We start from the raw sequence: 21,815 nt of genomic DNA on the forward strand, positions 1-21,815 counted from the left end.
TACATGGTCACGGCTGTTTCCTTATGTTAATCGCATGAACAGGTTGGGCATAGAATTTACAAACAGCCAGCATTCATCATCTGATACTCCTGGGATACGCACAAAAACAAAGGTCTGCACATGTGTTATGAATCCCGTTTTGGTTTAAGAACAATTTAAGAAACGTTTTGTGAACGAGGCCCCATTGAGACACGAACAGAAATTGCTCGTTTGATTTTCACACATTAAACACATTTTTGCCCTACGTGAACTCGCTGAGCCGCATCGAATACAGATTAAATGCAAATTTTGTTATGAAAGAAGTGAACGCTCATGTTCATTTCACGACGTGGGTCGATGGAACACCAGCCGTTGTCTAGACCAATTAGAAAAGGCTGCAGTAGATGGGCGTGCTGAATTTGAGGCTGGGGCGGTTGTGTGTTTTAGGAGCGTTGTCAGTGTTTGACGGAGCTGATGTAGGTCAGGAGGGAGCGTGTATAAAGGCTGCTGCATCCCTGCTTAATTTAACGTTTTGTCCTGATTTAGGAACGCGTCTGTGGGCATTGTTAGCAGGGGCAGAGCAATGCATCTCCTTGATAGTATGGAAGTCTCTGCATATTTCCCTGACAGCAGGCATTCGTCAGCCATTTTTTATTGTTTTTTTTTTTTTTTTTTTTTTGGGAAGGATATTACGGCATGAATCATAATTGTGCAAAAAAAAAAAAAAAAAGGATAGTGGGGTCATTTTGAAAATGGTGCTGTCAGAAGCCCTTGTCTCTCCTCTCGCAAAAAACGGCCATTTTAAACGACAGCCTTCACTTTCTCACAGGTTGATTCCCCAAAAAAAAGAAAAAGAAAGAAAATTGCTGTGCTTTCCACGTGAAAAACAGAAAATATTCTGAGCTTCTGTGTAAATCCATATAGTGGAACTTCAGAATGCCATCTCATATTCACATATTCAAAATTCTTGGGGGGGTGTAAAAGATGTGTGGCCAGTATGAGATTTTAAAAGGGGGGGGGCGGGGGAGGGGATGTACTCGGTGGACGTAAGAACCAATTGCAGCCCTCCTATTGGGCAGTGGAGCGGGACAACCCCAGTGCCAAAACTCCAGGCCCCCTGGCGTGGCCGAACGTCCCGTTTAACGCTCTCTTCCTCGAGAGATCGCCCCGCCCACGTACGCCGGTACCGTATTTTTAAAAAAAATTGGACATTTCCGGCAGTTTCTGCCCTAGCAGATCGCAGCACTTCAGACAGAACAGTCGGGCCTCAGCGAGCCAATAGCGGTTCTGTTTCCACAGCGCCAACCGGGTCCACTTCCTGTCTGTTATTGAGTGTCTCCCGCAGACCCGAATCAGCCAATCACTAATGAGGCGATTCTCTCGAGGGCTTTTGAGCCGAGGGAACAGCCCCCCCCCCCCGCAAGGCCTTTCTGGAAATTAATAAAGACTGTGTGTTACAGGGGCAGCCCCCCCCCCCCCCCCCCCCCCCCACCTCCAAATAGTTTACAGCATGTCACAATGGGGATTGGGGGATTTGGAGTGGTGGGGGTGGTAAAATGACATGGAATAGGAGAGTGTGATTGGCTGCAATTATGCCGTATATATGCACTAGAGAATAAGCCACAGCATTAACTCCCATCTGTGGAGCTCCAGGGACAGGGGTATTGATTTGGATCGGAGCAGTTTGCCATCTCAGTTTTCTTTCCTGTCACTCTTTTTTTTTTTCTTCTTCTTAAAAAAAAAAATCCATATTGCCACTTTTTGAGAAATGCTATGCCTGGCGGGAGATCTAACCCCTGACTGCCTGCTGCCCGACCTGTGCGTCTGTAGCTGGACCATTTTGCTTCGGAGTGAATGTTCTGGATTGACGGGAGGACTTAATCACTTTTTTTTTTTTTTTTAACTGAATGCCACAAGTCTGCCTGCCAAGGACTACAAACCTCTCGCCCCCCCCACCCCCCGCTTAATAACAGTGCACTCCTTGGGCAATAATATGGGAAATTATAAATATGATATGTAATAATAAATGGACGTGACATAAATTGATTGTAATTTCATATGCCGCACTTTGTTCAGCGATCACAAGGAACGGCACTTTCAGAGCAGAGTTATTCCTGAGCCACGCCCCCTTCCCTGCCTCCAGTGACATCACCACCTCTAAAAACAGCTCTGGGCAGTTCCTGCTTCCCCTCATAGAAGGAAGTAGGAAGTAGGAAGTTTAAGTTTTTTTTTTCTCCCCATAACTTATCTGGGGCTTTCTGGTCACACGCAGACGCCCTTGAAAATGTAGATCTTTGCTTTGGGCTTTGCCCCGTGAGACATGGGTTTCCGACCTTGCTCCTGACCTCCTGTGTATGCTTATTTTTTTTAGCCGAGCGGCCAGCAGTATCCCCCGCTTAAGACTTATTTTAAACACGCTGCATGTTTTCGGCCCCGCTGTTTGCTTTTGTCTTTGAGCTCCTCATTTTCCTCGAATGGATTTGTTTCGGGGAGTCATCAATCACCGAGGGGCCCCACTGATTTCGCCCGTCAGCCTATAATTGAGTCGGTTATACAATGCAACCTCTCTCTGAGCGAATCGCGGGTAATATGGCACAGAAATCGTTAGCATCGGAGAGCTGGCCGCAGCGACTGTCCTTGGATGCGAGCGTAGGAATTTTCTTTGAGGTTTTCCTAGCTGTTGCTGACATAATTTGGCCGTGGAAGAGTGAAACTTCCCTCGACAGCCATTAAAAACAAACTCGGTTTAATAAACTCGGGTTGTAATAATGGTTTGCGGAAAAAAAAATAAAACTCCCATCATGCCCAGGGGGGACTGTTGGACCGAGTTTGGGAAGTCCTAAAAATACCCCTCTTCCTGTGGACGTCTCCTGAAAGTGCTGTCAAGTGCAGTCAAGGATGTGCACTAAAAGGTGCTTCAGAGCTGCCCTTCGGACGCATGACTTCTTTACCAATGTGAGCGCAGAGAGCAGCGAGCTGCCAGGACCTGGGCCCAGAGCAAGCAGCAGCAGCGTTTTATAGAGATTAGCAGTGGTGAGCTGCCAGGACCTGGGCACAGAGGAAAGGACATCACCGTGTAGAGATTAACCTGAGAACAATAATCTTATTATGTTGGCTATAGTCAAGTGGTCTTTATATGACATTATTAGAGATGGACCTTTAAGCATTGGTCTGTTGCTATACGCACGCACACAGACACACACACACACACATATTTATTGTGTAAAATTTTGTTGGTGTGAACCCAGTGGGGGAGGGGCTTATTGCAAATTGCTAGTTTAGCACAGCTCAGTTTAGCATGGTGCAGTTTAGCATAGCTCAGTTTAGCACAGCTCAGTTTAGCATAGCACAGTTTAGCATTGCTCAGTTTAGCACAGCTCAGTTCAGCATGGTGGAGTTTAGCACAGCTCAGTTTAGCATGGTGGAGTTTAGCATAGCACAGTTTAGCATAGCTCTAGCACAGCTCAGTTTAGCATGGTGGAGTTTAGCACAGCTCAGTTTAGCATGGTGGAGTTTAGCACAGCTCAGTTTAGCATGGTGGAGTTTAGCACAGCTCAGTTTAGCATGGTGGAGTTTAGCATAGCTCAGTTTAGCACCGTGGTAGTTCAGTACAGCACTCGCCTGTCCACAGGGCTTGCTCAGTGAGGGATTTGCTTTGCTCAGCGGTGGTTTCGACTCTCTTGTCCCGAGTGACTTGTACAGATTACATTTCCGCGCACAATCAGTTTACGCTGCAGGACATTTCCTGAAGTAGTTCAAGGTTTTGCGACCTTGTTGAAGGGTACAGCAGCCGCAAGTGGGAATCAATCTCAGGTTTGACTCGCCGGACCAGCTACCCAAACGCCGTACAGCACTGCTGGCCCACAGCCGCTAGTCACCAGAGAGGGGGATTTTACAGTTAGGCCTTGGACGGTTTCGGAGGCCTTGCTCCACGTCAGTAGAAATGCTGAGGCAGCTGTTTTTTGTCCTCATTGATATTTTCTCATCCCCCCCCCCCCCGTTAGAAATGTGGGTGTGAGGAGCTGATAGCCCGGCTGGTTCTCATGATGCGGCTGGTTTCTGTTTCAGTGATGAATGCAGAATGCGTGCGATCCTCCAAGACAGGTGATTGATGGAGGAGGTCGCAGCGATGAAAGAGTTTGGGAACCCGAAAAAGAAAAACGGAAAAGCGGAAAGAAAAACAGTAGAAAAAAGGAAGTTTATCTGACAGTTGTTTCCAAAAAAAAAAAAAAATAGGTGCTCTTATTTGAATGTTTTTTTTTTTTTTTTTGTTATCTTGCTTTCAAACTTTGATCTAGTGATATGGCGCAGACACCGCATACTGAAATGCTAGCGTAAAGGTCTGTCTCTAATGCAGTAATTTCATATAAATATCCTCATGTGCTAGGTTAGGCTTTGGATAACTATTCCCCATTCTTCTGGAGCCACTTCGCATGTAAGGGACCCGCCCAATCTACGCCAAATAGTTTTTTTTTTTTCCACATTCCAGTCTCTCTGTTACCCAGACAGTCCTCTTGCTGGTGGCCACTGTAGATCAGTTTGGGTATGGAGCCCTGCAGTGCCCTCTGGATTTAGGGTTGACAGTTAGTGCGGGCTTCGTGATTTGTATGGATTTATTCATGGAGAAGCCTTGTCTCTCCCTCAGACTTTTGACTGCCGTTCCGATAATGCATTGGTGTAGATTTGTCATTCGAGCGGCTTGTATGGGCGGTGGAATTTGACGGGGCGGAAGAGTCTGTGTTCTGGATCGCTCTCACAGGCCACAGGCTTTTCCAGCGAGAGAATGTCTGAAGGAGGTCACAGTGGTTGTTGAGGAGCACCTCTCGTGTTCAGAAAGTGGGAGCAGGAGCACTTCTGGTTTTTGGAAAGGGGGGCTCACCGCCCTCCTGGTTTTTTTTGTGGACGCTGGTGACAAGCATGTGTCCGTCTGAACGTCAGGTGGCTCCTCCCTCATGCAGAAAACCGCCATCTGAACCATGACGAGGTGCAGGAGCATATGCTAACAGTAGTGCTAAGCATCGCCTCTGGTCTGGCATTTGAACCATGACGAGGTGCAGGAGCATATGCTAACAGTAGTGCTAAGCATCGCCTGTGGTCTGGCTTCTGAACCGTAACGAGGCGCAGGAGCGTATGCTAACGGTAGTGCTAAGCAGCGCCTGTGGTCTGGCTTCTGAACCGTGACGAGGCGCAGGAGCGTATGCTAACGATAGGGCAAAGTACCTGTGGTCTGGCACCTGAACCGTGACGAGGCGCAGGAGCGTATGCTAACGATAGGGCAGAGTACCTGTGGTCTGGCACCTGAACCGTGACGAGGTGCAGGAGCGTATGCTAACGATAGGGCAAAGTACCTGTGGTCTGGCACCTGAACCGTGACGAGGTGCAGGAGCGTATGCTAACGATAGGGCTAAGCAGCGCCTGTGGTCTGGCACCTGAACCGTGACGAGGCGCAGGAGCGTATGCTAACGATGGCGCTAAGCAGTGCCTGTGGTCTGGCACCTGAACCGTGACGAGGCGCAGAAGCGTATGCTAACGATAGGGCAAAGTACCTGTGGTCTGGCGCTCTCTGTTTGGCCAGAAGCCTGCGGTCTGCTGCGGGCAAACTGACAGCCTTTCGCAGGGCATGCTGGGAGCGTCCACGCGTGAACCAATCAGACGGCCGTCATTAAGGATCGCTTCCCAAGAACCTAAATTGAATTAAAATTTATGTACATGTCCACATACTTCATTTATTTTCACAGCATGATTTTGGCCCAACATATCCTCGCAGGCTAAGCCTCATTCCTTTTCCACACACTTTTAGGATCTAATATCTTCCCGCCAATCACTAGCTCTGTGAAGATCGTCTAAGGTGGAGGCTGCACTGTAAAAAAAAAAAAATAATAATAATAATACAGAATACTCGAAATTTCAAGGCAACTTCACAAATTTTTTTTTTTTTTAGCTTTGAGCTTTGTGGGCAAGTTATGCCCAGTAGCATTCATTAGTTCAGAAAACTCAATTTTAAGTTTTTCTACCAATGAAATGTAAGTTTTCTGACTTTAAAAAATCTAAGTAAAGCTCAAAACTTATTTTTGTGATGTGGCCTTGCAATTTTCAGTATTTTTAACTTTTTTATGGGGTGGTGATTAAAAAATAATATGAGACACAAGGGCCATGCCTGGTATTTATATCCCCGCTACAGCAAGTGCTGGTCACAGACAGTAAAGCAAAAGGTCCGAGTTGTGTGTGGTGAACATTTCCCAGAATCCTCTCCTCCATACTCCTAAGCCTCAAACTCCCAGAATTCCCCCACTCTCCTCTCTGTAAACAGCCAATGTAGATACAGACAAATAGTTTGTTAATATGTATAATTTAGCATTGATTGCACTCCTTTTTTTCTTTTTTGTAAATAATGGGAAAGTATTGTAAAAATTTTCATTTTTATCTGGAAAGTTCTTGCTTAGACAGACATTTATGAACCTGGAGAAATGCACTTTTGGTTCTAAAATGTGGATAAGGAACATTTTTTTATTGTAAAATAACTAATTTAAAAGTAATCCAACACACTAGGAATGGACAGAACAATGTAAAATGAGAATATTTTAACAGACCGTGTAACTATAAATACATAACAGTATGTACGTATGTATGTACTGTAGAGTTTTTGGTCTACAATAAAAGTGTAAAAATCCAAATGTGATTGTCAGTTGTTTATCCGTCATGGAAATGTATCATCATCTGGGCCACACTGGTTCTAAAACTGTTCATGAATGATCGGAAATATGACGTGTTATTCTTCTGCCTGTGAAACACTATCAGTCAGGATAATATTTTTAACTCTCTCCATTATTTATGATGTGTTATGCTTTTGAATAATCCCTGGCTTTAAATCTTTATGAGCGATTGGTCCAAAACTACAAAATGACAAAATGGCTTACGGTTATTGAATCATCTGTGTAGGATTTCAAGTTGTGTAACTGGCTTAACGAAAACGGTTGTACTTTCAATCGATTGCTTGGAGGTGGATTTATGTGGGTCTCAATGGCCATGCCATTCAGACATTTAATAATTTCTCAAAGCTTCCAGCCAGTGCCGGCTGTACGAGAGGCACTTCCTGTCAAGAGATTACACCAACGCGTCTGAGATTTAAACCTTGACCCTACGTCAACCCACTGATGTTTTCCAGGTAATATGCTTCTACTGTGCCATTGAACAGGAGCCACTTGAGTGACACTAGTACTCCTTTTTATATGCTTCCGCCCCATTTCCCAGGTCTAACGTCTGGAGAAACGGTACAATGGCGGTTGGTCGAGTTGAAAGCACCACAGTGCCGCCGCTGTGTACGTGTATCGATCCAGTACTTAACACTTAACGTACTGCCGTGTTAATTCCATCGATGATGTGTCAAGGTAAAAAATTTACTGGACAAATATGGCTGTGCGAATGGGCTCCCGGGGTGCTGTGCGGCTAATTAGGTGCAATGATTAAGCAGGAAGGCTTTAGGAATTCAAATGGCGGATGTGTGGCGCCCCCTATAGTTCAACTATTGACAGCACGAAAGGGTGATAAAGAACATCAGAAGATTTAGGCTCTTACTGTGACCAGTAGGTTTTGTGATCCTGGTTGACCTTGATTCCTGCAATTCTACTGTTCCCTGCATTAGGTTCTGGAGCGTGCTATGGCGAATCACAGAGAAAGCATCCTCCTGCATTTTATCTAAAAGGCTAGTTAGCTGTGTGGCGCTATGCAGTTTCCAGTATTATGGATGCATAGTCTGGTGGGATAACTTGCAAGATTCAAAAATACCAGATGGGCTTGGTCTCAACACCCTTGAATAACCTGCAATGGATGGTGAGCTTCAAAGGTGCTGTCACTCTGATGCAGACGGACATTTTAAAGATCCTGATAATGTAATCGTGTTTATCCAGCGTGTGGCCGAGATCTCGTTCGATTCCCATGCAGTGGGATTGCAGGCTTCTGTTTGTTTGGATGTCTTCCTTGGCATTTTGGTTTTTTAAAAATTATTTGCTTGGTTTAGCAAAAAACCGGCATGGGTGAGACAGGCGGCAGACCAGTCGCTGGCAGTCTCTCCTGTACGGCTGCCGTTGATAACCACACCTTCATTTCCAGCGGTCATGATGAGACCATCGTTCTGGACTGGCAAGGAACTGCCTCGCAAGCTCGCAGGCCTCCTCCAGCAGGTTTCCTGAGTGAGTATCGATTTCTCTCCGCTCCAAGAAACACAACTCTTACACACGGAGATGTGCATAGACTGGAAAATGTATTTTCAAATAACCGACCCTCTGCTGCTTTAAACATAAACAGGGTGAGTTATGATGGAAGGGGCACAATCTTCAGCGTAAAGCTGGATGAGGAAGTAACCTGGATTTTCTCAGAATTTAGCAAAAAGATTAAAAATTAATTTGCTTATTGAATTAGTTTGATAACGCCTCACGGGTTCAGTTTTAAAAGCTGAGCTGTCGCTATGATAAAAGTCTTGCGCTCCACAGAGATGATCCTCTCAAATATCTGGTTTATGTCTACAGGTAAATCTGCATGTACAGGAGGCCTTTGAGTTATGAGCGGTCTAATACTGGTGAGGTAATACACACTGAAATCATTGGGCAAAAAAACAGCCATTACTGGCATGTGCTCAATCACTGGTTACACTCAAGTAAGTCCTTGTCTGTGTATGCAGACCTAAATATGTAAGGAATGGACGAGCCAGTAGGATCAAAGATGGTCATCATAATGGAGAGGTGATACAGAAGGGGCAACGACAGATAGCGTTGGGGGGGGGGGGGGGGGGTTCAAACGAGTGCTATACAGGGGGAACAGGTTAGCAGTTAGCAGTTAGCGGTCCCAGGGTCAGTGGCTCTGTTGGGTCAACTCTTCGCCGCTCGTCACAGAGAAAACAGACCCAGCACTTGGCTGCGTCCGCGCCCTGTCCACGGTAAATAGGCTTCACTCTGAGCCGTTCTGACGGGTTCTTTAAGGTGTTAAAAGGCCTAAATCGTCACCTTTACCTGGAGGCAGGGTACAGTCACGTTCCAGGGCTCACGATTTTCGATTACGACGGCTGCCAAAAAAAACGCTTTACTCATCTCAGCTTGAACAAATACGCACACTGCTTGAGGGAAATCCAGTTGACACACACACACACACACACACAGCCACAAACGCTCGCTAAAAAAACACGCTATCTAACAGACTCCATGCACTTTCTTGGCAGGCAAAATAAGAAGAAAAAAATAACTTGCATCGCCTTCATTCCTCAAGAGCTACTTAGCTGCAGTCTGGCTCCAGCTATATATAGATAGCCGTTTTTACTTCTGATGTGTGTACTTTATCTTTCTCTCACAACCATAATAAATATAGTTTTCATTTGAAATGCATAAATAACATTTCTGTTGGGTTTAAACTGAATAATTCATCTGAATAATTTTTTTCAGCACACTTGCTTTTACACTTTTCAGTTTTGAGTGCTTGCCCGTAAAAAGTTTTCATTTGAATCAACGTTTCTGTGAGACTCAGTATCTGTTTAATACAGGTGATTCATTGGCATATTCACGGGTAAGACTAATGCTATTAGCTCATGTGTTTCCTGTGATTTCCTTCCAAGTAGACTTTTGTTGCTGCATGTCTTCAAAAACATTGCTAGTTATCTTTGCTTTAAGATCACTGAGTTGATGTGCTTTCAAAGGAAAGAGTGTTATGTGATTTGGGTGATTTTTAAACTCGTTGTGCTTTAAGAGGTGCCAGGTTTTTGCAAGTCTTTCAAAACACAACTTGAAGTAAGACTAGGCCTCACAACTCCGTTTGAAGTCAACAGCAGATCAGCTTTTGTGGAGTATTTAAAGATTCTGAGACTAATACATTTTCCATGTGCTTTAAATAAATTTTAAAAATGCATTTTACGCAATAACCTGGAATAATAGTCTTACAATGCGTTATAAACTATTACTTACTACTTTATAACATATAGACAAATATTCACATTTGCATTGAGTTTTTATCCGGTTCAACATTAATACATGTTAGTGGATTCATTCACTAGGAGGAGGCCAGGGTTCCCATATTGAGAACATTTCTATTATGGTCACAATATGCACTGTTTCCCTGTATATTCATATCACACAGCTGTATTCCAACATAATTACCTTTTTATTGGTTTTGTCATTTCAAAAAAAAAAAAGTGAAATGCAGTCATAAGGATTTAAGCATGCAAAAGCCTTTACTTTTAATAATGTTATTCCTTTTTTTATTTTTACCATTTTCAATGAATAACAATGATCTTCCATGTTTTCTTCTGTTTCTTTTTTTAAGGGTACAGATGACTTGTCTGGTTCAGACAGAGCGCCTTGTTTATTCCCCCCCCCCCCCCCCCCCCCCCCCGGCCAACGCGATCTCCACACGATTGAGCTGTCGGTGAGTTTTTTTTTATTTTTTATTGAGCTTTCATTAATTTCCTTAACTAGGACCTGTCTGCAGCGGTTTGACTCAGACAGGAGCCGCTGTCATCATCGTTACTTCCAGTTGTCTGTCTCCGGATCAGAGCGGCAGCAATTTACCGTCAACAATAACTCCATTGATGTGGAGGCCCCCTTTTAAGCCAGGCTGGACTAACGGGACTGATGAAAATAGTCTGCGGACAATGAAGTGGCCTAACCGCAGTTTCATTTATTTCCCTTAGCGCTTTCTAAAACTCCCTCATTTTCTGAAAGAGCTCTTTTTTTTTTCTTTTTTTTTTTACACCGAGGTCTGAGATTTCTAGTTTTGTTCCCATGAAAAGGGTTGAGAAAAACATCTTATTTCAAAATGGCTTGAATGAATCAGAATCAGCGTTGAAGTTCAGATTTTTGTACCTTTTTTTTTTCTCGCATTTTTTTTTCTTTAAACTTTATTGTCAGTGAATATGGGTCCCTATCTTCCTAGAGTGCTCACAGGACTGGATGACACACATTGTACCCCCACTAGCTGATTCTGTTTGCTGTATTAAATGCCCCGGCTTGATGCTTTCTTTACTTCGCTTCCCCTTCCACCTCCCAAGGTCTCCGGCGGCTTGGCGACAGACAAAAGACAGGCCGCAGTACCCGAAGAAAGCAGGGTTCCGCCATTTTCCTGCGGATCGATAATCTTACGCAACGCGCGACGAACACAGATCGCTCGACCGTCTCCCAGGTACATGCAAGGAATTCCAGCTCTACGGTACTTAACACTTACATTCCAGTGCAGCCTGTCTGTGAATAAGCCAGATATCCCTCGGGAGTGAAAAGTACTATTATTATTATTATTATTATTTCTCTCAAAGGGGCTCTGAAATCGGTTGGTTCTGAAAGAATTCCAAGAACAATGTTTTTTTTTGTTTTACAGACTGTATATGGCTGCAAGATTGGCTTTATCTGCAAGGTGAAAGTGAGCCAGAACACAGACACATCTCATTGATATGAACGTCCCTGTCAGTCATTATTTTCACCGCGTGTAAAATGTTTCCGTCAGGCCTTTATACGATGTGTTCGAAGGAAGTTACTTCTAAGACAATTCCACGCATAACTATGGCCTATATACTATATATGTGTTCATAATGTGCAGCAGGCTTTATTTCGTGGCAATAAAAAAAATAATAATAATAATAATAAAAATAGGCATTTCACATTGAAAATTATTCTATTGCTGCTTTTAAGTGGAGCAAAAATTCTGAGAGTTTGTGTCAAACTTGAATTATGTTCCAGATTAAAAGGCAGTCATAAATCATTTTGGCTTTAGGGGTCCCTGTTTGAATACTAATAGGGTGAGAGAGCCAGTAGATGCTTTTTAGGGCTCCTTCGTACCCCTTTTAAATACATTTAACCTGACATTCAAAGAGCCTCTGGAAGAAAAGAATTATCTGGACCGCCAGTTCCCCTGTAATACAGGGCAACTTCCAAAAAAAAAAAAAAAAAAATCTATTTAAAATTTTCTCCATCTGGCAACAGGCTATAAATGCCAAAAATAATAAAGATGATAATTTGAGGCAGACTAAATTTTTATTTGCAAATGAAGTGTGTTTCTCACAAATCCTGTCACTCGGAAAAGTGGGAATAATAGTGTTCCCATTGTCAGGTCACAAATAACCATATTTTTTTTATTTAAATTTTTTTTTTTTTTTTTTTTTAAACAATGCTCTTATGTTGGGATGATTTTTGGCAGCTTGTTCCTGAAGTGAAACATCTGTTTCCCCCTTTATTGAATGACATCGCGAAAATCGGGCCAAATGTGTCTGAAATCGTGCGGGATGCAGGCGTACAACATGCTAGTCGGATTTCATGTTGTTATTCAAAGTTGACAGATTTCACGACTGTAACTCCAGCACTGATATTCAACTTGGCTCACGAGCTGGTTAAAAACGAATACATACCGATTGTTTATTAAATTCACTAATATATTTTTAATAAACAAACATTTTACTACATAGTTGTGCTTCGGGTCAAAGCTCCTTCTCGAAGCGCCAGCGAATGTTTTGACGGAAGCACGTCATACATTAACTGAGTGAAAATAAATGTCACATTAAGTAAAATATTCAGTGAATAATGTGCCTATAATACAGCACTGTCTGTTGACGTGAGACCGTTACAGGTACACTCCCCCCCCCCCCCCCCCCCACCCCACCCCAACTAATTTATAACGCTTCTCTGGTTTGACCTCTCTGCGTTGAGATGGCTAAAAAGATGTCCGTCTGTAGCAGCAGCTGGCCTCGCAGTTAAGAGAGCAGCCGAGCAGGAACGGGGAAGAAATGTACCTAATTACCCAGAGAGTGTTGTGCGGGGGGGGGGGGGGGGGGGGTGTGTGGACGAACTGCCAAAATTGATTCCAGGTTACAGAAAGGAGAGAGAGAGAGAGAGAGGTGCTTCATTCGGTGTAATTTAGCGGCTAACGGCGGCGATTGCGGGCGTTCCGGCGTGTCCACTGCTCACCGCCAGGGTTTGTTTTCCGCACGGACGCTTGCGCGGACAACCCTTTTTTTTTTTAGCTCAGAGCCGACCTTGCCGTCTCTTAATTGCGGGTAAATCGCGGGGGAGGGAAAAACCGGACGATTTACAATCTGTTAGCACCCGGAGCGCGGCGGAAAACTCTTTGACAAAAAAAAAAGGCGGGAGCGTACGGTGTATCGCTCGCCCGCTCAGGCTGCGACGCCGACGCTAACGCTCGTAGCATCGGAGACTTGCGATCGCTCATTCATATTAAAGCGAAGCCGTGAGCAGATCCTGTTCTGAATTAGCAGGCGTGGTTGGCTGTTGAATATATCGAGGAACGTTATTGTTGGTATTGTGACTTCTCCTGCGGTAGTTCAGTAGAGTCGCCTTTTCTCAACACTCATCGTGTCCGAAAAGAAGAAATAAGGGGGAAAAAACCAAAACAATGTATATTATTATTTCATAGAATTTTGCATCCCAATTCCATATTCTCACTGATTTGTCCTGAACTTAGAATGTAACTGTTCTAATGTTTTCTCCAATTACTGCTTGAAAAGCTCAACAGAAGTGACACAATTAAAAAAAATTGTAAACACTTACAGAACATGTAAGATTGGGGAATCTGTAGTTTAAAAAAAATCATTCGTTCATTCATGACTGAAAGTTTATAACCGTGAAAATGACATTCTGTGAGGTGGTGAGGTTACAACAATGTTATAACAACGTTATAACAACATTAATGCAAGGTTAAACATGCTCTTACAGCAGGGACTCCGAGCGCGTCAGACGCCAATCAAATAGGTAGCAGGCGTGAACTGTCCGTCAGCGCTAAATGGGGGCGGGGTGGGGGGGAGGGAGGATCGGGCCCTGTTCTAGACTGGGGAGGCACAGGGGTGTTCAATGCCCCCCATCCATTTTACACCCGGGCCGGGGCGGGGGATGGATTAGTGCTGACAGCGTTGATGTGCTACCTGATCTCGAGCACCGGAATACTGTCCCACTTGGCTAATGACCCAAAACACAGAGGAAATATCTCTGAATACTTCTACAAAATTGTAATGGCAGCTGTGGGGGAGGGGGAGGGGGGGGGGGGCTGCTTGAGGGATGCTGCTACCTTTACCCGGCCCCATAAAAGCGTTAAAGTTTCATAAGCCTGTCGGCCCCGCGAAGCAGCCGTTCTATCACTTATACGGGCGCCTAGCCTGGCAATAACCATAGAGCAACGACCCCACCAGAGGGCAACAGGCGCTTGATGGAGGAGGTGCTAGGAGGCTCTGAGGGAGAGGAGTATCTTTTTTTTATTTTTTTTAGGATGCAGGTTATCTGGTGTGACATAACTCTCTGGCTCCCATCCCATCATGCACTGCAGGTACAGACATGCCAGCAGTCGTGTCATTCGGTAGCTTTTATTTGCAGTGTATAACACGTGTCCTGAATTTTACGGAATCCACACCCCCTCACTCGCCCACCCCGCCCCACCCCACACACAGTTGATTTAAGATGCCCTCTGAGACAGCCACAGACGAACTGTCACACTCTGGGAATCTGAAAAACCAGCCCACCATTACCCCTCCCCCATCCCAAGTTACAACCAACTGATTGGGTAAAACAAAGAAAATGGTGGGGGGGGGGGCTGTCAGTCTGGGGCAACTGACCAATCAGGGCCTTGCATTGCCTGCATGGGGGTAGGGGGAATATCCAAATATTCATGCGGAACAGTTTGATTCCGTACAGCACAGCTCATGAAACCAAGTCCACTTTCCATTCCTGATCCAAATGCGTTTCAAAAAAAAATATATAGTCCACTTTTCAAGAGTGTTGTCAATCCGGCATCTATCAGACACAGTCTTCACTTTCTTACCAGTATAGTCTTTTGGAGTTATACGAAATCCTCATTTCCTTGAGGGGACACAGGTAGTTAAGTTCTTATCCAAACACAATTTACGTAATACGAGTGGTTAAAAAAGTATCAAGCATTGAATCATGTTTCCCTTATTTTTCTCCCCAAAAATGTATTTTGGTGCTTGTACTGGTAACGTAACTTTTTTCTTTTTTTTTTTTGACTAAATAATGACACAAAAATGAAAAATGACATCATTGATTAAAACAGTGACTGAAAAGTACATTATGAATCACAATATCAGCTCATGTGGAGGAGGGAAAAAAAAGGATCTTTTGTCATTTTACACCGAGGAATGTTCAGGTACAAAGTCCTCTCCAAGCGAGAGGGAAATATACTGTATAAGACGTGAGAACACACTGCAACTCCAGGGGTGAGGCATCTTTCACCCTCACCCCCCCCGCCCCATCCACCTCCACCTCCCGAAACCATATCCCCTCAGTTTCCCGACACCCTGCACACACACACAACTGACTCGATTTGAAGACGGCCATTTTGGTCTCTCGTTAGGGGGTTAATTCCTGACTCCTAGAATAAAAATATATCTCGCATGAAGAGTCTCTCTCTCTCTCTCTCTCTCTCTCTCTCTTATATGCGCAAATACGCACACACACACACACACACACACACACATACACACCTTATAGAACTTTCAGGTGGGATTAAAGATCAGGACAGGAGATAATCTGTGATGGGGAAGGGTTGATATGGGTGTGGCCTTCTCTCCACATACATGAATACATATATATATATCTATATGTCTCTCCACCCCCCCCCGCCCCCGCCCCCCCACCCACCCAAACACCCCACCCCTGCTGCTCCACGGAGTCCAGTTCCAAGGCTGCTGTAGCACCCTCTAGTGGTGACAGAGCACAAGCAGCACAGGCAGCAGCCAGCTCCAGCTGGCGAAGTGGGCGTGGCCTGGGGCGTGGCCAGATGCCTGGTCAGAGAACCCGTGGGAGGGGAGGGTGGAGTCGCCCCAAAACCTGTCCTTCTCCGTGGCCTGCAAAGAAGAGAGACCGGCGGTAAGGTTTGGCCGTTTTGGGTTTATTTTGAGTCTTTTCGAAGGATCTTTTTTTTTTTTGCATCCCAACAGCTCATCGTAAAAAAAAAAACAGAACAGATAAACGCAAAGAGAAAGAGTCAGGATGCAAAGAAAGAGCAGCGTGTCAAGAAAAAAGACGCTTGGCTTTGCTGAGATGGTTGAATAGCCACAGGAATATTGCTCTTGGCAAAACGCGCTTTCTTGCAACTCAAAAAATGATACCTCTCTCCCTTAAGATCCGAGTTTTTTTTCTTTTCTAAAACTGTGGTGGAAGGATGATGATTGTCACTGGGGACGACATGTACTCTGTGTGGAACAGCCTGACTGTGAGAAAGCATTTGACCAAAGAGGCCTACATCTGCTCTTTGACATTGTGCAGTCACATTGAAATAATTGGACATGAAGCTGTATATCCTTGTCTTAACTCAACTGCAGAAATGGGAGAGAAAAGGAAACTATTAAGCTTGTAACTCAAAGTGCAAAAAAACCAAAAGACACAGCCAAGACTGAAACCTGCAACCCCTGTGGCCTGAATCTCTCCCTTCGCCAAAAGCAGAGCTGAGGCTTTAAATTCATGAGCTGCAGAGCCGCTCCACGGGTTTACAAGATTCCCGATTTGAGGGAGAGGGGGGAGAGAGATTCTAACCCCACGCACCTGTGTGAGACTCACCTGCGTAAGTATGAGCACGTTCAGGACGCTGGTGTCCGTTTCCATGGCAGCGGTGGGGGCGGCAGTGGCGGTGTTCAGCTCTTGGGTCTCAGGCCCGCTTGGGGTGGGCTGTCCCGCTTGGTTGGGGGTGGGACTCATGTCTGTCCCATTTCCGAAAGCAGTGATGGCATTTTCTGTTGGCGGAGGGGGGGCGGGGGATTACATCTTCTGGTCAGATACCCAGGACCTGAATGTACCGTTACCTCGACTGCTTTGTACAGGTGACCGAGTGAATTCACAACAGGTTATTACTATCAGGGTATTAAGTCAGCATGCTGTAACCCTATTATTATACAATTCATAGTGTAAAATCTCTATGAAAGCTCACTCATGGTCCAAAAATGTATGTCAATAAGGGTCTCATACTTCGCAGATAAATCCTTGCTTGCGCATAATTCCATTCATGACAATAACATTCATGAGAAAATTTGCCTATAAGGAATTTTTGCCACAGGCTATGTATGAAATCACCACTGGAGAAGTAATACCAATGTGATTGGTTCACTTCTCTGGAGACCTTGGTCTTTTGCCGTGTGGGGCCAATCACATCTCTCCTAGTGTGGAGCAGCAATAGTTCTAAGCTCACTGCAGGCTTAAGTGCCTACTGGAAAATACGCACACGCAAGTGAGAGAGAGAGAGAGAGAGAGAGAGAGAGGAAGAAATAGAGAGAGAGAGAGAGAGAAGGAAATAGAGAGGGAGAATGCAGTTACCACTTCTTCGTGACTCACAGATCTCTCGCTGTTACAAGTACAGGAGGAGTTGAAGGACAAAGCAAATGACTGTGTACAGTCCTAAATATTCCCTGCAATTACGAAACATCACGGCAATCCCTCTAAGTGGGGATTCAAGCGGCGTTGTTTTTCTGCTTTGAAATTAGCTGAAATTATCCATTTTTTTAAAGTACTGCTTCAACACATAAAAGACAAATTATCTAAAGTGAACAAGAATAGCACCCCTCTAGCTCTCCATGAGATTAGACAATGATACAATGAACAAGAGCATCTGAATGGGCTTCACTGCAGCCCAAGGCCCTTACGTAAATGGATCTATTGGATCAATTACATAACTCACGATGCATTTAGGCTATTTTTGACATGTTATTGTTGCCATGGAACACAGGCAAAGAGTATACAGGAGAAAGTACAAGGTAAAAAGTTTAAAAACAATTTTTAAATGGCTTTATTGCATCTGCCCCAGGATAATTTTATACCGACGTGTATAATGTCTTCACAGTCTGTGTGGCGCCTGTTGGTACTTCAAATGACCTAACCGTGTGCAGTTCGAATGTTCAAAAATATCTCGCAAAAACCAACTGTTTAGTGAAAACTTTCTTTGTCTGAACTTGCCTCCGTTGAGAGGTGAGGTGAATAAAATGTGTCAGGAGCCAGATAAAAGGCCTACTTCAGCAACAAAAAGCGTCTTATTTTCATCAGCGGAAGAAAGGGCATCAAAACAGCTTAAATGGATTTAAAAGCTTTTGACAGTTTAACAGCGTGATAAGTTTGGTTTCGGCCTACTCAATATGCCATTTCCCCAGGCCGAACCAGCCTGTTCTCCGGGCCCGGTTCCGCCAGCCCGAAAATTGAGTTCGCCTCTGCTTTTAGTTAAAGAGCACCCGTCGTCCAAACACGAAGGTTCCTTTATTACCTCGTTAAGCTATGAATCTTGTAATCTTGCTTCAAGTCCATCACCACCCATTTTCCCACTCTGACCGATGTAACACAAAAATCTTTCCATTTTCCACCGAAATTACAGACTGCAGAATATATATAAATATATATATATATATATAAATATAACAGACTCAACCCAGCCGAATCAACAGGTCTAATGAACACACTTACGCACCTGCCTTCATTACATCTCCAAGATCAGCGGTTTGCAGACTGAACTCGCAATCAGTGCTACCTATGCTCAGCCTCGCAAAATGAGCATGTAGGTAAGATAGAATTTTGTGCGAAGGGCCGGTTCACCTGAGACGGAGTGCATCGCCCCGTCCTTCCCCAGACTGAACGTTTCGCACACAGTCAACATTGCTCTCGGGCTTTGCGTTTCCGTTTTAATTACGCCGCTGTCTCATTAAGCCGCGACACACAGAAACAATTAACCGGGACACCACCGTTGGTGACAGAAGAAAGAACGTGCGATGCATCACTCATGAAACAAAATGGCGGCTCCACCACACAGTGATGCGTCTGTTTACAGCCGAATAAAAGCTCTATTCATCTCGACTTTGATACGTCTGTGGTAGACAGATGAAAGCATATTTCCCCCCTCATAGTAATTGTCCTCCAAATTGCTTCTTTAGTTATGTTATTTGACAACCATTTTATCACAAGAACTTTATTAAGGATTTACCTAATTTATTCCAGAAAATATACATGTTGTCATTGTCAAAGTCAGCAACCGTTCAAGCCAAATTTAGGACTTGCCACTTTATTAAATATTTTCTAGATATATATTCAAGTGCAAGCATGGTTAACAAAACATGTACATCAGCTCATGGCCATCTCTGGTAAAAATCAAGTTAGTGTGAGAATGCACAATTTGCTGGATTGTATAATGACACTGTGCGCATGCTGGCGTCCCAGGCTGCTTTTGGAGGTTGTACCCATCGCCATTTTGTGCACGTGCGTGAGTGCTCGCATGCGTGTGTGTGTGTGCGTGCTCGTGTGCGTGTGTGTGCGTGTGCGTGTGTGTGTGTGTATGGACGTGCACGCGTACGCTCGGTGGTAATACACCCGGACGTCCTGAAAGTCGCTGGGTGGATGCCAGCACATCACTGGAGGTGCGACTCACTCAGGCAGATGTTGTCGGTGAAGTAGGCCAGGAATTCGGCGCACTGCTCCTTCTGGTGTCCGCTGGCAGTGCAGGTGCACCAGGGGGCCACGTTGGAGGTGGAGTTGTCCAGGTAGTTGGGCGTGATCGTGCTTCCTGAGGGGAGAAGGGGTGCGCTTTTACATGCAGTTATTCAGACCCCGAATAAAGGAAGAACCCAAAAAGGGGGGTCGGTCTTTTTGTGCCGAATTGGGAAGACTATGGCGGACAAGCTCGCACGGGTTCAGACATGACTGTGCCCCAGAAACAATGGCGGCTTTTCTTATATAGACCAGAAAACACGACTTTAACAATGCTCATAAAAAAACAGCTCCCAAAAAAGCAAGAAATGGAGACAGTCACAAAAAAAAAAATACAAAGGAAAAGGAAGAGGTGAACAAAATGCTTTTGAACAAAAAAAAAACTATCAGAAGTCAAAGCATGGATTTTATCCAGAAGTGCACTGTGTACAGTCTGCTCTCCACAGATGGTGGATTTCTACAGCGGAAAAACTCATCTTAGCACGATTGGGGATCACGGAATTGCGCTCGCGAAAAAAAAAGAAAACCCAAAACTTTTTTTGAAGTACGAATCTGCCCAAGACTAGGGGGGGGGGGGGGGGTCACTTCCAGGTCATCGCTCTCCAAAATATATATCACGGCCAAAAAAAAAAAAAAGCACCTCTTGGAGTGACAACAAGAGCCCGGCAGCACTTCTGAAGCGAGGCAGAATTGCGGCTCTCCACAGCGCGTTTTTATTCCTTTGTAGGATTTATCGCGGGAGCGCGGAGAGCGCGTCTCGAGGCATTGTTTGGGAGGCGGGGGGGGGGGGGGGGGGGGGGGAGAAAGCGAAGAAAGAAAGAAAAAAGAAAGAAAGACGCACAGTCTTTCAGACGGGGTCTCAATCAATGCCCTTTTTTTTTTTTTCCAGCGGGAGAAATCGTAATGCTGCACTTTGGAAGCGCTACGGTGGGAAGGAAGAAAAAAAAAAAGGTACATATTTCCCAGAACTGGCTCTTTTTTTCGCTCGCTTCGATTTCTTTTGTCTGCGAACACAGCCCGGCCTTTAATGATGGCCGACCCGCGCGGGAGCGCCCCAACGGATAACACCGCACGCTTTTATCTGCCAGGAGCGCCCCTCAACCCCTCTCTCTTCTTCTTCTCCACCACTCCCTCTCTCTCCCCCCTTTTCTCTCCATCGCTTTTTTGTCTTTTCATCGCTTTCAGGTGAGGTGAAAGCGGCCATTTTGACATCCCTGGTGCCCTCCGTTTCAGACTAGATGGAGAGGGAGTATTTCTCCCCCCCTACCCCCCCCCCCTGCGAAAACAAGTGTTTGTTTGCCCTGGCTCTTCCTCCATCTGTAGGGTTTGCCAGCTGCTCCATTCCCAAGTGGCTGAAGTGCCGAGCGCACCTGCCCAGGGAGGGCAGCAGCTGGGCATGTGATGCGCCAATGCGCCCGCTGGGCAAGCCCGGGTCCGTTTCACCCCCCGCAGGGCTGCGGTACTGCAGACACAGGGGCAGGGGGAGGACGGCGGACTGGGAGTTGGTTGGGGGGGCGGTCGATGGGGACACAGGATGCGATTGTGAACTCTGGTTGGGGGTGGGGGGGGTTTGCAGATGGCACCAACTACCACAGATGCAAGAAATATTGTTTTAAATACTTTTTTTTTTGTTTTTATTTTGCATTTATACATTATATTTATATTTATTTTTTGTCTTTTCCCTCTTGAAGTGGCACCCCTCCAGACAGATGGCGACCTCAGGCGATCATTTACATCAAATTCTATCCCAGAACTGGCCCTGCACCCAACAACCGGCCCCAGCCTCGAACCCGTAACACCCCAGCCCCTGCCTGAGCTGGGGGTGCGCAGCTTCGCTGAAAAGGAGCTTCGCTGTTGCTGCTCTGAATGTGAGAGGGACCTCAAGGCTTGTCTTTTCAGCTCTAAACGAGCTCAGGTAGACACACCAGAGGGTGTGCTTCACACTTCCACACAGCCCTTTCACCTCAGCCCCTCTGCTCTCTCTGAGGCACTGTGATTAACACCCCTGTCCCACCCCCCTCCGTCATTCTCTCTGTCCCTCCTTCTCTCCCTCCTCATCCCTCTCTCCATCTCTCCCCCTCTCCTTCCTCCGCCACTTTCTCTTTACCATCCCTCCCTCCCTCTCCCTCCTCTGCCACTTTCTCTTTACCATCCCTCCCTCCCTCTCCCTCCTCTGCCACTTTCTCTTTACCATCCCTCCCTCTTTCTCTATCTCTCCCTCCTTCTCTCCCTCCCTCTATCTCTCCCCCTCTCCCTCCTCCACCACTTTCTCTCTATCATCCCTGCCTCCCTCTCTCCATCTCTCCCACTCTCCCTCCTCCATCACTTTCTCGCTACCATACCTCTCTCCTTCCCTCTCTCCCTCCCTCTCTCCATCTCTCACTCCTCCAC

At 45.4% G+C, this 21,815-nt stretch overlaps 1 protein-coding gene and 2 long non-coding RNA genes across 3 annotated transcripts in view; 1 reads left to right on the forward strand and 2 right to left on the reverse strand.

The window, feature by feature from the left end:
- The first annotated feature begins 1,457 nt into the window (after positions 1-1,457).
- LOC118227061 lies at positions 1,458-6,653 on the forward strand. The gene is made up of 2 exons (XR_004765153.1): positions 1,458-4,963; positions 5,031-6,653. It is a non-coding gene; the product is annotated as an uncharacterized LOC118227061 (long non-coding RNA).
- LOC118227060 lies at positions 5,114-5,915 on the reverse strand. Its single transcript, XR_004765152.1, has 3 exons — positions 5,526-5,915; positions 5,200-5,327; positions 5,114-5,135 (listed from the first exon to the last, which is right to left on the reverse strand). It is a non-coding gene; the product is annotated as an uncharacterized LOC118227060 (long non-coding RNA).
- An 8,961-nt stretch (positions 6,654-15,614) lies between the features above and the next one.
- gfra4a (GDNF family receptor alpha 4a) overlaps positions 15,615-21,815 on the reverse strand; it is a 194,524-nt gene continuing 188,323 nt past the window's right edge. The window contains exons 7-9 of the mRNA XM_035417845.1: positions 19,366-19,500; positions 16,527-16,699; positions 15,615-15,814 (exon numbers count right to left, since the gene is read on the reverse strand). Coding sequence (XP_035273736.1) covers positions 15,668-15,814; positions 16,527-16,699; positions 19,366-19,500 — 455 coding nt within the window. The 3' untranslated portion in view covers positions 15,615-15,667. The remainder of the gene's footprint in view (positions 15,815-16,526; positions 16,700-19,365; positions 19,501-21,815) is intronic.

This window comes from Anguilla anguilla, chromosome 5, assembly GCF_013347855.1.
Source record: "Anguilla anguilla isolate fAngAng1 chromosome 5, fAngAng1.pri, whole genome shotgun sequence".
Classification (NCBI taxonomy): Eukaryota; Metazoa; Chordata; class Actinopteri; order Anguilliformes; family Anguillidae; genus Anguilla; species Anguilla anguilla.